The sequence below is a fragment of the Saccostrea echinata genome, unplaced genomic scaffold, assembly GCF_033153115.1.
Source record: "Saccostrea echinata isolate AGI-Se365-2 ecotype Australia unplaced genomic scaffold, CSIRO_AGI_Sech_v1 ptg000062l, whole genome shotgun sequence".
Classification (NCBI taxonomy): domain Eukaryota; kingdom Metazoa; phylum Mollusca; class Bivalvia; order Ostreida; family Ostreidae; genus Saccostrea; species Saccostrea echinata.
The window spans coordinates 1,107,140-1,123,680 of NW_026889811.1; the positions used below are offsets into that span (position 1 = coordinate 1,107,140).

Sequence of the window (16,541 nt, forward strand, 5' to 3'; positions counted from 1 at the left end):
CTTAAATTTACAAAGTAAAACATTTCCTAATGCATTAAGCTCTTGTTAACACATCTGTTTGTCACGTTCGGAGAATTCAGTTTTAATTTTATCTAGGACTACGTCATCTGATCCTTGTAAACTGACATGCAAGTTTTTATCATCATTCAGGTCTTGAATTTTATCGGGGTCATTTGACAACTGATCCTCAAAATACTCCTGCATATTTTTCCATTGTTTACAACTACAGCTGTACAAGTTGATATCAATTGGATACTAATTTAAAACACTTCCTAGCTACTATAACGCTTAGTGACGCACATTTTCTGAATAGACTACAGTATATTTTCATACATTTTATAAATGTACAGTACATATTTATACACAGTAAATACTGGTAGCTAAAATTCCTCTTGTTACTCAAGAATAGCTTCAGTTAGTGGATATATATGTGCCTTAAAATTAACTTATAGTATACATGTACATATCATTTTATGTTTTATTTACAGTTGTATAAATAGAGTTGATATGAAAGAATACAACTTTATTTTATTATCATTATATAATAAATTATGTGTTTCCAACAATGTCAGGCAAATTTTTCTGTCCATTTATCAATCTTTTGATCTGTTATTCATGCTATTGTTTGTGAGTTTCTAGTTTTTATTTCATATGGTTTCTCTAGACTCAAAATGCGTTTTTCAAAAAATCAAATGGAACAGAGAAATCTACTCTACTAGGTATTGTCACACAGAATTTAGTAGCAAATCCATTCTAGAGTCATTTGAAAACAAATTAATCACACATGCACTTTTGAAAATCTTTTGAAATCTTAAATTTTCAGCAGAATTAACCATGTTTATGATACATTGGCTGGAACTCAATATATACCACAGTTATAAACATGGTGTGCAGTGTCAATTATAAACATGATAAAGTGAATTCAATTTATCATGAAAAATATACTAAAGTTCATTTTATACTGATTTAATAATAAGGTAACCGTTGATGTAAGGGTAGGGGGAGGTAAAATTTGTTGTACAGGTTATATTGTTTTTAGAAAATTTCATAGCATCTTGGATAATGTTATAATTTACATATTCTACAGGGGAAGGAAGTAAACAAGGCTTGTTTTGTACCTGTTTTCAGAGGCACTGAAAGACAACAAAAAAGAAATCTAAAGGATACACATATCACCAATGATTCACTCACATATAACTAATGATTTACTGAATTTGGATGACTTTTTTCACTAACTACATGTACATATTGAGCATGATGGAAAAAACTCAAAACACATCTACACATTAACAATAAAATTACAACAGATATAAAGAGAAAATAAAAGCAAACTTCATCTTTCACTTTCATTTAAAAGAGAATCATTTGCTGAATAATAAGGACCATATTTTGATGTACTTATCATTGAATGATAAAGACCATTGTAAAATGCTTAGTACACCTGATCTAAGTTGAATGATAAGGATCAACAATAAATGCTTACGCCTGATCTACTTGGTCCGATTCTTCTACCGAGGCTTCGTAAGAAGTGGAGTAGAACTGGGGCGGTCTCTGTCCACGACGGATGTTGATGTTGACTGGGCCGGTCTTTTGTTGAGTCTCGGCCTTGGAGTCGATGGCATACACTTTGATAACGTAGTCCAGACCACTAGTTATCACCTCTGTTGTCCGGATGATGCCAGTGTCCTGGGCAACCTCAAAATAAGGACTACTCCCATCTAAAAAAAAAAAAAGAAGAATTTCAAAAGTGCAGAAATACTATTCTAATATTACTTCACTGCATTTTCAAAAATTGAACAAGCAATGTAAACTTTTTGCTACCCATGTATAATTATTAATTCCTAATCACAAACTAGTAAATTATCACTATTAATTATTTAAAATTTCTTTAAATTTTGATGTGTATTATGTACAATAACTTAAACATTAACATGATTAAGACAAGTTATTAATGTACCATTCTCTTTGAAGTATTTGACTGCACCAGGTCCTCCATCAACGTCTTCTGCCTGGATCTGGAAAACGGACACACCTGCCTGAGCATCTGTAGCCACGACAGCCAGGTATGGGACAGGCTTTGTGATAAATCGGGGTGGTTCATCATTCACATCTTGTACATTAACGGTCACTTCTACTTGCTGCAAAACTGTTCGGGGAAAATGATATTACTATTGAATTATTAAATATCCTTTGAAAATTTTCAAAACTACTTCTGCTGGTTTAATATATTTATAATAGTAATAGTAATTTTATTGTCTTAAATTTAAAAGAAAGCTGTATATGAAATTCTAGTAGATGGTGATCGGTTATGAATTAATTATGACGCCTTAGTACGTGTCTACAGTTTCATTTTCTGATTATTTTCAGTGAAGGAAAATTCATAAATCAAATCTTGAAAAATAATAAATCTATTACAAATTGCCAGCATAAATATATATTGAAATTCTTTTTAAAAAGATTAAAACCATTTTCATCTTTATGTTAAAAGGAAAGTTATTTTCAAAATTACAGGTCCAAGCCTCCAACAGGATCTCGAGAATGAGAGGCTGCTAAACTTCAAACAACTAATGAAAACTTTCAGATTTCCGGATATTATTAATGGACCTAAACATGCTGATTTTTTTAATGATTCCCTTCAAGAGTTATTATAGACTGATACAATCGATAGATTTCATTATTCTACAGTCTTCTTACCAAGCTTGTTACACTGATTTAAAACAAGGTGTTAAAATACCTTTCTTTAACATGTTTAAAGTTTAAACACTATAGAAATTATCTCGACATGTAATCTTTTATTTTTACAAAGACATTTTAGATTGCACTTAATCACTTGTTAAGATACGCAGTGAACCAAGACGGAAGTCACATTTTTTCTGCATGTTTCATTAGAAAGGAATGTGTTTTGATTACGTATTATTGCATTTCTAAATTTAAACATTGAATAAACCCTTTCATAGCTTATTAACAAAGTGAACAATGACATCTGAAAGACTTTCTGCTCAATAGACAATAGCTACGAAAAAAAAAAGATAAAAGAATTCCACTCGTGAAAATTTATATGAAGAGAGAGAAAAATGGGGGGGGGGGGCTCAAGAAATGCTCTAAAAATTACCGAAAGTTTCCTAATTTGATGTCTTAATCATGATCAGCGATACACTGTTATAATTGCTTATAATTTTGTTGTATTTTGAGAGAAACAGCAACAGCATTCTCAATAAAGATGCATTTTAGCTGTAGATCTGTAGCTCGCTGGTCTAAAAAAAAAAATGGATGGTTCTCCAGCTACAGATCTGCAGCTATAATTATGCATTTTAAGTTCAATATTATCTAAAAAGGAATGTCAATTAAAGAGCATGAATTTATAACTATATATATATATATATATATATATATATATATATATATATATATATATATATATATATATATATATATATATATATATATATGCTTAGGTATATTTATTTAATTAGTTTATTCAGGATATAACTTTGGGCAATACAGCCCATCAGTTTACAAAAATAACATATAATAAGATATATTACAAAATTTAAGACTCTCAGTGAGCCTAAATAGAGGGGTGATGTTTTTTAACTTTGTTAGACACGTATCTTTTAACAATTTGCCGACGAAGGGTACAGCATTAACTATTAGGACACAATAATTAAGCTTCCTATTATGGTTCTCTTTAATGTGACTCACCAGACAGGAAGAATATATACCTTTATATTACAGAACTTTACAACACGCACGTGCAAGAGAAAGTGTTACCTATCTGATATGTGTCACGTATAAATTAATGATCTCTTTGTCTGCATATAAAGCAGTCTAACTTTGTTTAGTATAATAAAGTATCTATTTCAATTTTTCGTATAAAATTTCGCCTCCGTCGATTTTATACATCAAATTTCTAAAATTCAATATCCGTATTAAGGTGTCAATAGTAGTTGAATAATTAATCGATTGTTTTATAAAACAGGGGGTATTCATCGCTCCATCTGATGTTACGGTAAGTCCACTGTACCAACAGTACGACACGCAAAGACATATATAGCCACTTCATATATTCGAACTGGTTGACAGGAAATTCTCTCAATGACCTCTTGGTCAATGTTTATTCGCCACATTAAAAGCCAATAAAAGGTGAAAATATTAAGCTTCAATGCTATTATGAGTCATAGGGTGGATTAATACAACGACGAAAGTATTAAACGGCTTAATTACTGATAGATTTATTATACCAAGAGTAACCAGCGCTTATATTTCGTGATATATATACGTATGTATGACCTCTGAAAAGATGGTGGGGGTAAATAGAGAAATCATCCAGACATATACATGATACATGCATTTAGATCTTCATTTAAAAACAGCAACGACAGGGGCTTCATAACAGGGTCAGCATGCATATATTGATTGAAAATAACGAAGAAAATTCTAGGCTAGTTTGTGCTTTCAGAACAGACATTTTATGGTGGTCACCAATCAATAGATCAAAGCAGATTATTATCACAGATTGGAATTTCCCCCAGAAGGCAGGTAGAACAGGGCTGCAGTCCACTGATAGATCTACAGTATATGTATAGCCCACAGAAAACGTGTTAACACGACTAGGACTGTGTTTCAGTAAGGATGTATCAGAAAATAGAATTTGGTATCTAAAACATTGACATGAAAAAAGAAAAAGAATCATCTTGACAGAAAAAAATCTTCCCTCACAGAAGTGAATCAGAACACAACATAAGCCAGCATGCATTGATGAAGAGACATACTAACCTATCCAGTTAGCTAGAGAAAATACAGTGTACGTCAATAATAAACAGATTAACTCAAGTCCATAGGCAGCTTCTCTGTTCTATATGTATTACATTTAATGGTAACCTTTTAAACATGCTTTAGACTTTTTCTACGACATTCAAGTTTTCCACTACCTGTTGTTATAAAGATTTGTATTAGAAGATTTATCATGTACTATTATCAGGTCCATCCCACAAAATACGTCAAAGATTTTTAAAATTCTTAACGCTTGTATAATAATAGTTCAGATATGTAAATACACAATGATTATTGTCTACTTATATAGCTTTGAGCGTTTACCTGAGATAGACAGAATGGGGACGTGTAGAATTGTCTTTTAATCGTGATAAAGAGGATTTAGATTTCTCTCCATTTAAATAAACCAGTTCCAGAACTTAATGTTCTTTTTACTAGGATCCTGAAAAATCTAACCTAACAGCTCAATTTTACTTCTGCTGTAAATTATTTGATCGTATTTCTTGTTTTCTCCAAAGGATAATGTATCAATCGAATATAATTGAACTCGAACTTTAATATATTCAGGATTATTCCCACATTAGAAAATGATGCTAGACGGTAATAAATCAAGCATCTCTTATGGTTAAAGAAAACGAATGCAATTATCGTGGACTCTATTCTTGTACAGTTTTAAATATGACAGTAGGTATTTGCAATGAATTTCTGTAGTCAAAATCTGAATTACAACTCAAATGATTTAAGTGACGAGACAGCGGCCTTGTTAGAGTATGTTAGTATACTAGCAGATCTGTGCAAAGCATTTTTGTTCAGAAACAATGTCTGTTTAGCATGTTTAGATGGTTAATTTTGTGAAGATGAAGTCAACGGGCACCTGCTTTTGTGATACCTTTAGATGACGTTACGTGACATTACATGACGTTATATACCTGTGTCGTCTTCCAGTCGTTTGACATCAATGTTTATGACGTGTTGCTTGACCCCACCATAATCATAATCAAGTTTGGCGGTAGTTTTTAAGGTTACTTCTCCAGTTGTTGGGTCAATCACAAAAATATCTTCCGGGACCGATGAACGAATCTCAAATCGAACTTGGGTCCCCTGGGGTTGTCCAGAATCCACAGTAAAAAGTACCCCCACAGCGTTCTCGTCTATAGGCACGGTCGTTTGTTGCTTAGGAATGTTTGGAGCTTGTCGTTTGAGTCGAAGAGCGTGAGAATCTACATTGTTTGACAGATCTTGTTCAAACTTGGCAGTGAGGTGATTTGACCTCAGGTTATTGTTTGACACTGATGGCAAATTTGTATTTTTCATGTGAGGTTTGTCAACACGAAGAATCTCAACATTAGTATGACCAGTAATTGCACTACCAACTTTGGATAAAAGGGTAAAATAAAATGCACGTTTTGAGGTTTTTGAAGGGAACTCATTGTCCAGAACAACATGGATTTCGTCATTAAACTCATTGGGTAGAATTTTAAAATAATTCGAATAAAATCCCCGCAAAACAAACTCTTGCTGTGGTACTTTGTGTACTGGGATAGTGACGACTGGTCCTTGTTTGCCTTTGGTCACTACATACCCTGTGTAGAGTCTCTCTGAGAACACATCAATTTCTGAGGGAGCAACATGTATCAAAAACGTCCTTTTTGTGGGGACATTATCATAACAGTTAGAGTGAGATAGGAGGGTCAGTTTGTAACTCTGACCCACTCGGTGAGGGATCGTCCTTCTCAGGACCAGATCCCCGCGGTCAGTCAGGACAAAATTGTCATAAAAGTCTCCAAAAGGGTCTTTGGTTCTCAGTTGTAGGTCAGATTTAGTACAACCAAGTTTTAATATTTTGTACCCGATGTCAGCTTTGTAAGGTACAATCACAGTTGTATAGGATTCCGATGTCACTGAATGAAAAAGAGTGAACACAATAGTCGCTAAAATACAACACACACAGGTAATATTTGTAAACTGTACCGATTCCGCCATTTTGAATGTGTTTACACCGTTGTACGGCGATTCAGAGCTAATTAGAAATCAATAAACCAGGTATGATCTACCTGATTCTGACCACATAAGATATGACACAAAAAATCACAAAATCTCCAAACGATCGTCCGAAAATCGAAATACCTTCATATCACATTATGAAACTCCCTTCCTGTGTAATTCAAAAACGATGACAAATTGTATGAATAATCTCCCACAACCGTTAGAGAAGTGAAGCGCGTCCTACCTGTGACACGCCTGAGTAATTTTGTCCCGGTGAAAGCGGCCCTGTAGCACTGAATGCTGTGTGTTTGTAACAACACCGCATGCCTCTGGTAGTCCCAAAACACCGGCGTCTGGGTCAAGGTGTTTAAACGGCACCACTATTGTATTCTTTTTTCACTAATTGAACATTTTGACAGATTTTATTTGTAGAATTTAATGTTTCAGTGGGGAAGTTGACAGCGACTTTACGTAGATATACTGTACAGTCAATTCAATCTAAGGACAGAAAATCATTTTAAAACCATCATTCAGCCAGTTATACAGATACTCTGGTATGCATAGCAAAATACGGTATAGATACCGGTATATACAATATACATGGCCGTAGGAACCGGGGGGGGGGGGGGTGGGCACTGGGGGTCGTGTCCCAGATAATTTTGCCGATATAGTTTACTTTAGAACACATAGCTATTATATGCTTGTGCCCCCTCAATACAACGTCTGATGACCTTTTCTTTTTTCTTTTTTCCTTTTTGCGTGTAAAGGAATATTTAGTAGTTGATAGTGCTTCCCTCAACTGAAAATGTAAAGCTGTGCACCCCCCCCCCCCCCACTGAAATTGCTTCCTACGGGCCTGATATACAACAAAATACGGCAAACTTCTGCCAAATAGATACCGGTATATATACAGTATACAACAAAATGCGGTATCCTCCTGTCAAATAGATACCGGTATATATACAATATACAACAAAATACGGTATCCTCCTGTCAAATAGATACCGGTATATATACAATATACAATAAAATACGGTATCCTCCTGTCAAATACAATCATGACAATATACAACAATATAGGGTATCCTCCTGTCAAATAGATAATGGCATATACAACAAAATATGGTATCTTAATTTAAACAAATACCGGTACATGCATAGAGACAACGAAATACGTGAGCACAGGATAGTGAAACTGAGGCTGAAAAATTTCGGGACAGCATCAAAAATTCTCATATTTCTAAGATGCCTTTCTCCTACATCCCAGTGGATATAATACAAGATACAAGATATTAATTTTTATTGACCAATCAAGGGCCACGGAAGGCAATTTAACTACAATTTAAAAGTTATTTCACTACAGATTTTTATTTATTTTTTTAATGATGATTATTTATATAATTAATAAATTACAAATTGGCCAACAGAAAAAGTATTGGGGTTAGAATATCGGAAATGCTTATTCATTGGTTCAGTGATTAACGATGAAATATTTAATTTATAAATTATCAAAAATATTTATAAATATATTCAGTACTGATCTGATCAGGGAAAAAGTTTTTATATATCTTTATTAAATAAATACAGATGCTGAAAAAGAAGAACACAAAAAGCTTTAAAAAAAACTCCCCGAGTATATTCTATCCATTGAACTTTACATACAGTAGATAATAAATTAAATTTGTTCTATTAAAACATTTTAAACTAAAATGTCTTAAGAAAGTATACTGCTAAGCATTTGGATTCCAAAGTTACAGGATTAATAATATATATTCAAAATTTGTGTTTAAAATTAATCTTCATAGTCATAAAATAGATATTATATAATTATTAAAATTCAAATTAATTGAGCCCTTAAATTAAATTAAATTTAAATTGAAGTAAATTATAAATTATTATAAATTAAGTAAATATTATTATGAATAAAGTAAATTATAATTATTATAAATTATTAAATTAAAGTAAATTATAAAATTGTATTTATACGACATAACGTATATAATTTTATCGATTAACAGGCAAAAGGTCAAATACTTTTTGAAGGAGTTTTCTTTGGATTTATTATCTCTTGCTGAAAGATTGCAATCGAGAAATGCATTAAGGTACCAGGCATTAAGAAACCTGTTATGCACAACTATTTTTTTTTTCTTCTTGAATCGATATTTGAAACTTGTTTCGAAGTGCAAAAAGGTCAATATTTCACTAGCTTTCACTAAGAATATGTCACCATCCTTTCTCTTTTGTATTCTTGTTCTCTATCGTAGAAGATAATATAAAAATTATACTTCATGAAAAAATGACATTACAATACTTTCAGGTGCGCACCTCTTTAATTAGCTCATAATATTCAGTTCCTTTTTCATCGCCATATATTCATAATAAGCTGCAAACGTAGCATAGAAACAGTGTATGATATAATAAATCACCAAAAGTGGTTAAATTATCGTAATTTCTGTCAGAGGTTAAGTGTCTGTTGACTGGAGGACAGAGCGATTGTTTGCTCCTCTTATCAAATGTTGTGTTAAAGCTGTCGCTTACATCCTGGTGTAGCATCATAAAGAGCCTTATCAAAACGTATACAGCTCTCGATTTGTCAACCTTTAATTTATAATCTCACTCGAGTCACAGGTTAACATCCTGTAGTGTTGTTTTAACTAGCAAAACTGGGAATGTTTCTCTGGGTGATACTGTTTCTAAAAAAAATCGAGTTAGATTTTTATTTAAAAATGTGTTTGTGAAACACTGATGCCTCCGTTTGGAAGCTCATTATGATGGGCCGTTTTGGTATTTACTGCCATTAAGTCACATCACCTATTTGATTTCAAATGAATGATGATATCACCTATTCAAATAGGTGATATCAGCTTTTCAAATTGGTGATATATCACTTAATGACAATAAACACAAAAACAGCGCCTCAGAGCTCATAACCGAGGTTAAGGTTTTTCAAAAGTGGGTGAAAACATAGGCACCTGACGAATGTTTGGTGCAACCCCCCCCCCCCCCCATCCCTTTCCTACTGAGATTTTTTTTTTTACACACGATAACTTAGCAAATATACATGAATTCCAAGTCTATGATACCAATACCTCGATATTTCATATCATCTCCCATTTTCGTCAGGTTTTAGAGATTGCCCCTTTGCGGTATATTAAGATACTACTTTAGTATTTTTATGTACCGTAAAGGGACAATCTCTAAAACTTGACTGAACATGGATTATGTTATAGGGATAATAAAGTTGACATGAATTGCCAAACTTCACGTATATGAATTATTCTGTAATTCAAAATTGAACTCGATTCCACCCCTTTGTCCCCTACCATTACGTACTATTATATTCTACTATTCCTAGGACAGTTCGAATCTGTAACAAATGCAATTCTGATAGAGTGAAAAATAATATCCATTTTTTACAGTGAACTTTTAATTATCTATTTTTTTTTTTTTTTTTTTGATCTTATAGAAGAAAATGTGCATTACTTCCACACACTCCCAAAATGATGAATATGAATTCATATATTACACTTGTCACTAGTTTATAATAAGTATTAAGATATATATGTGTAATACTAGTTTATAATAAGTATTAAGATATATATGTGTAATACTAGTTTATAATAATTATTAAGATATATATGTGTAATACTAGTTTATAATAAGTATTAAGATATATATGTGTAATATTCTATCGAGAATGTATTACATGAACTTTACATTAGTGATAAAGTATGGGAACAATTTTTTACCTTAAATGTAATATGATACGTGGGAGTAATTAAAGCATGTTCAGTGTCACTTTTACAGTCAGTGTGGTATCTTGCTTTCAGTATTTTACAGTTTTTAGAGTATTTTGCAGTATTCAAGAGCACTGTTTTTCTTTACTTGACATTTCGCTTAAATCAATCGGCCTTATATGTATTTTATTACCAAACGTACATTGATACAATGGATGTTTTTTCAGTAAATGTATTTAAAAAAAACGTATTACGATTCATAAATGTCGTAAAGTGGGGTCTATCATGGATCTTCCAGAAGTGCTGGACGGAGGGGAATAAACTCTATATTTCAGTTTTTTTTAAATTTTACAGTATGACGAGTGTGAAGCGTATCAGTAATAAACTGTAAGTGTAGAGTGTCAACAATTAACGGTCAGTGTAGTGTGGAGAGTGTCAACAATTAACAGTCAGAGTAGTGTGGAGAGTGTCTATAATTAACAGTCAGTGTAGTGTGGAGAGTGTCTATAATTAACAATTAGTGTAGTATGGAGTGGTCTATAATTAACAGTTAGTGTAGTGTGGAGAGTGTCTATAATTAACAATTAGTGTAGCATGGAGTGGTCTATAATTAACAGTCAGTGTAGTGTGGAGAGTGTCTCTAATTAACAGTTAATGTAGTGTGGAGAATGTCAGCAATTAACAGTCAGTGTAGTGTGGACAGTGTCTATTATCAATAGTTAGTTTAGTGTGGAGAGTGTCTATAATCAACAGTTAGTGTAGTGTGGAGAGTGTCTATAATTAACAATTAGTGTAGTATGGAGTGGTCTATAATTAACAGTTAGTGTAGTGTGGAGAGTGTCTATAATTAACAGTTAGTGTAGTGTGGAGAGTGTCTATAATTAACAGTCAGTGTAGTGTAGAGAGTGTCTATAATTTAATGTTAGTGTTGTGTGGAGAGTGTCTTTAATTAACAGTCAGTGTAGTGGACAGTGTCTATAATTAACAGTCAGTGTAGTGGACAGTGTCTATAATTAACAGTCAGTGTAGTGTGGAGAGTGTCTATAATTAACAGTTAGTGTAGTGTGGAGAGTGTCTATATAATTTACAGTTAGTGTAGTGTGGAGAGTGTCTATAATTAACAGTCATTGTAGTGTGGAGAGTGTCTATAATTAACAGTTAGTGTAGTGTGGAGAGTGTCTATATAATTTACAGTTAGTGTAGTGTGGAGAGTGTCTATAATTAACAGTCAGTGTTGTGTGGAGAGTGTCAACAATTAACAGTTAGTGTAGTGTGGAGAATGTCTATAATTAACAGATAGTGTTGTGGAGAGTGTCAGTAATTAACATGAACTTTATTTTCATAACTGACAACAGTGAAGAGAAGATATGTACAATATAATGAACAGAAAATATTACATGCCTGAAGAAGAGATAACAGAGTGTAATATTAAGAATATTGTTAAATCATAGTTTTTTAATGATTCACATAAAAAATAGCTTGCTGAGTTTCACTTCTCAAACTGCCTCTCTACTTGTCACATATAGTATGTCAATGTAGTAAGTTTAAAATCAACGATTCAAAGTGAGTTTTTTTTTTTTTATAAAGTTCACAATTTACAATAAGTATGCGTGTTCAAACTTTACAGTAACTCAACATGTCCATAATCAACATGCAGCAGCAAGACAGGGGTCGATACGGTAAGGAGTCATCAAGTGTATTTTCTATGCATTTTGCGACATGGTATTTCAAAAGACATCTGGCCTTATCCAGTTTATTTCAAGGTGTTTATTTAGAACAGCATTACAAATTAAAAAAAAAAATGTCGACCAGTGACAGGTGAGTTGTACCTACATAGGTATAATTAAAATAATGATGAACGAACACACTTCATTAAGTAATTATTAAGTACGATATTTATCTATACGCCTACAGTGAAGAATAACTTCACTGAACCAAAAAATTAGAATGTACATGTATGCAGTTCAATAATGTGTTTTTTAATATATAATTTTACACCTTAAGGCTCCCTAAATACTCATGCAGTTATGATAAATATTTTTTGGACATCGAGAATATTGTAGTCTATAAAGGTTTAAACAATGAGGGTTTTTTTATGTTATCTATATTACCTCGTGGTGTGCAGTGCGTATAGAGGAAAAAAATAAGACATTTGAAATACTAATATGGATACTTATAATTAGTAGTAAAACTGTTGTTTTTTATTCAGCCTCCGAAGCTGCAATATTGAAGAAAAGAAAAGAATGTTCCGTTTGTCTGTATTTTTGTTTATCTACAAATTAAACATCCTGTTTTAAGTTATTGACTTTTAGTGATTCAGCTTTTAATTGTCACATTTGATTCTTATTTTTGCTTCTTTTTTTATTTATTTAGGTCAGAACAGAAATGATCAATTGTTGATTTAGCATGACGAGTCATTAATATAACAGGTCTAATGTTTATTTTAAAATTACATAACATGAGTTTCATTTAATCATTTGGAATGAAACTTTCACACATAAACCAAAAAAAAAGTTTATATGTGATGGTGTGGTGATATCGAATATTACAACAATTGACACTGTCCGCGAACTTTTCGAACAGCCCTGGATAAGGAAAGTTGACGATAGAAAAGTTAAAGTCATCACATTTATCATAAAGTTTTGAAGTTAGTTTGCCATCGACGCCTTTCTCTAGTAATACTTACGTATCACCATAGGTGACCTATTGCTATCCGTTTTCGTCCGTCGTCGTGCGTTAACATTTGAAAATTTTAAGCTTCTTCTCTGCAACCGCTGAACCAATTTCTACCTTACCAATTTTGGCATAGAATATCTATGAGTAAAGGGGAACAAAAATTGTGAATTTCATGTCCCTGTCCCCCTGGGATCTTAGGGGTGGAGCCACAATCATCAAAATGAGTGCAATCTTTAAAAATCTTTTTCTTTACCCCTGGACATCAAGCAGTCATACTGTTGGCATGATTGTAATGAGCATTGCGCCCTCTACCAAAATTGTGAAATTCATGGCTCCAGGGTCAGGGGTTCTGGAGTTAGGGTGGTGCTCTCTTGATTGTATAGTGAAAATGCATAAATTCTTTAAAAATCTTCTCTCCCCCTGTATATAAAGCAGATAAAGTAGGTGCATGGTTATGATGATCAAGGGTGCCTCTTCCAAAATTGTGAAATATGTGGCCCTAGGGAGAGGGGTTCTCCGGGAATGGGGGGGGGGGTCTATTGATTATATAGTGGAAGTGCATTATTTTTTTGAAAATCTTCTTCTCTGCTCCTAGGCATTTAGCAGATAAGCCAAGTATATAGTTATGATGAACAAGGGCACATCTTCCAAAATTTTGAATATCTTGGCCCCTGGGTCAGGGGATAGGGCAGGGCTCTATTGATCATGTAGTGAAAATGCATTAATTCTTTGAAAATATTTTTCTCTCCCCTGTACATAAAGCAGATAAACTAGGTGCATGGTTATGATTTTCAAGGGCACCCCTTCCAAAATTGTGAAATTTGTGGCCCAAGGGTGAGGGGTTCTCCTGGAATGGGGGGGGGTTCTATTGATTATACATGTATAGTGAAAGTGCATTATTTTTTTGAAAATCTTCTCTGCTCCTAGGCATTTAGCAGATAAACCAAGTATATAGTTATGATGATCAAGGGTGCCTCTTTCAAAATTTTGAATATCTTGGCCCCTTGGTTCAGGGGTTAGGGCAGGGCTCTATTGATCATGTGGTGAAAATGCATTAATTCTTTAAAAATCTTCTTCTCTCCCCTGTTCACAAAGCAGATAAACTAGGTGCATGGTTATGATTATCAAGGGTACCCCTTCCAAAATTGTGAAATTTGTGGCCCAAGGGTGAGGGGTTCTCCGGGAAAGGGGGGGGGGCTCTATTGATTTTAATTATAGTGAAATTGCATTAATTCTTTGAAAATCTTCTCTGCTTCTGGGTATTTAGCAGATAAACTAAGTGCATGGTTATGATGATCAAGGATGCCTCTTCCAAAATTGTGAAATCTGTTCCAACTAGGGTTAGGGGTTCATGATGGGGGTGTGGTGTGTTTATTTAATATATAGTGGAAATCCTTTTTTTTAAAAATCTTCTTCTCTGTCCCTGGGTATTTAACAGAACAAGAGGCCCAGGTACCACATCACTAACTTGAGCACTTTGGCTAGGAAAAAGCAGAAATCAGTTCAGTATTGAAGAGTTTAAATATAAAAGTGACTCGGGGGGTGGGGGGTATGATTTGAACAAACTTGAATCTACACTTCCTAAGGATGCTTTTGAATTAATATGACACACAATGGCTTTGCTGTTCTTAAGAAGATTTTTTTTTGACATATCCTTTTCATTCCTTTATATTACTATGATCCCCTGTTATGGTCCCTATACTCGGGGGGGGGGGGGGGGGTCATGATTTGAACAAATTTGAATCTACATTACCTGAGGATGCTCTTATATTATTATGACCACTCATGGCTTTGCTGTTCTTGAGAAGATTTTTTAAAAGATTTTTTCCTATGTATTCCTTTGGAAAACTTTGATCACCCATTGTGGCCCCACCCTACCCTCGGGAGTCATGATTTGAATAAACTTTATTCCACACTACCTGAGGATGCTTCCATAGAAATATGACCAATCATGGCTTTGCTGTTCTTGGGAAGAAGATTTTTAAAGATTTTCCCTATGTATTCCTGAGTAAAACTTTGATCGCCCATTGTGGCCCAACCCTACCCCTGGGGGTCATAATTTGAACAAACTTGAATCTATACTACCTGAGAATGCTTCCACATAATTTTCATATTTTCTAGTACAGTGGTTCTTGAGAAGAAGATTTTTAAATGATGCTATAAATTTTTCACAAATTCATAATTATTTCCCTTTGGAATAAGGCGTGGCCCTTCATTTGAACACACTTGAATCCCCTTTACCCAAGAATACTTTGTGACAAGTTTGGTTGAAACTGGCCCAGTGGTTCTTGAGAGGAAGATGAAAATGTGAAAAGTTTATAATGACAACAACAACGACGACAGACAATGAACAAATTTCGATCAGAAAAGCTCACTTGAGCCTTCGGCTCAGGTGAGCTAAAAACTAATTGCATTGTTATGACAAGCAAGGAAATCTTTTCAAAAAGTTTAAAATTCATGACGCTGGGGTCATGGATTTTGGTGTTAGAGTGAAGATCTTTTGAATATATATTAGAAATGCATTATTTCTTTGAAAATCTTCTTCTCTGCCCTTTGTTATTAAGGAAACATACTAAGTACATAATGATGATGAGCAAGAGTGCCTCTTCCAAAATTGTGAATATTTTGTCCCCTGGGTCAGATGCTATGGTATTAGGGTAGAGCTATTTTGAATCTATAGTGAAAATGGATTATTTCCTTAAAAATCTTCTCTGCTCCCGGGCATCCAGGAGGCAAATAGGGTATATAAAGTTGTAATAAGCAAGGGTGTTTTTATCAGATTTTGAAATTCTGTTGCCTTCGGGAAATTTATTAATTTCTTCTGAAAGAAGTTATTCCCCTTTGCTATTCACCTAAAATAGTTAAACACTGTAAACAATGTAACTTAAAAGGTCAAATGAATAACAGAATTATACAAGAAATTTTATGATATTTAATACAAAAATACTTTCATAGTTTTTAATGGTCAGGTAAACTTTACATAATAGATAAATGAAAATTGGACAAGAACACTGTATCTTTGTACCATAAATAATTTTCAAAGAATAAGATAAGCCAATGCAAGGGGGAATGAAATGTGTTTACTAATAGTGTTTTCTAGAACTATTGTTTTGTTTAGTCTGCAAATGGGGGAAAGTACAGGCAAATAAATAGATCAAGTTTAAGATTTGTTATTGAGTACTAAATTAATATTTTGCTGATCTCTAGATCTGATCATCCTATTTCTCTTACTTTTGGGCAACATAATTTTATTTATCAGCTTATTTTGTTTTAATCTATGGATTGTTACATTAAACTCAGGTGACTGTTAAGGCCCTAGGGCCTCTTGTTAATAATGCGATAAGAAAGATAACTCAATACATGCAATGA

At 33.4% G+C, this 16,541-nt stretch overlaps 1 protein-coding gene across 1 annotated transcript in view; it reads right to left on the reverse strand.

Annotated features, from left to right (window-relative positions):
• Nucleotides 1-6,991, reverse strand: part of LOC133175476 (neural-cadherin-like) — a 29,289-nt gene extending 22,298 nt beyond the window's left edge. The window contains exons 1-4 of the mRNA XM_061310575.1: nucleotides 5,703-6,991; nucleotides 1,958-2,146; nucleotides 1,484-1,718; nucleotides 1,119-1,133 (exon numbers count right to left, since the gene is read on the reverse strand). Of these exons, the coding sequence (XP_061166559.1) occupies nucleotides 1,119-1,133; nucleotides 1,484-1,718; nucleotides 1,958-2,146; nucleotides 5,703-6,756 (1,493 nt within the window). The 5' untranslated portion in view covers nucleotides 6,757-6,991. The remainder of the gene's footprint in view (nucleotides 1-1,118; nucleotides 1,134-1,483; nucleotides 1,719-1,957; nucleotides 2,147-5,702) is intronic.
• Nucleotides 6,992-16,541: the final 9,550 nt, after the last annotated feature.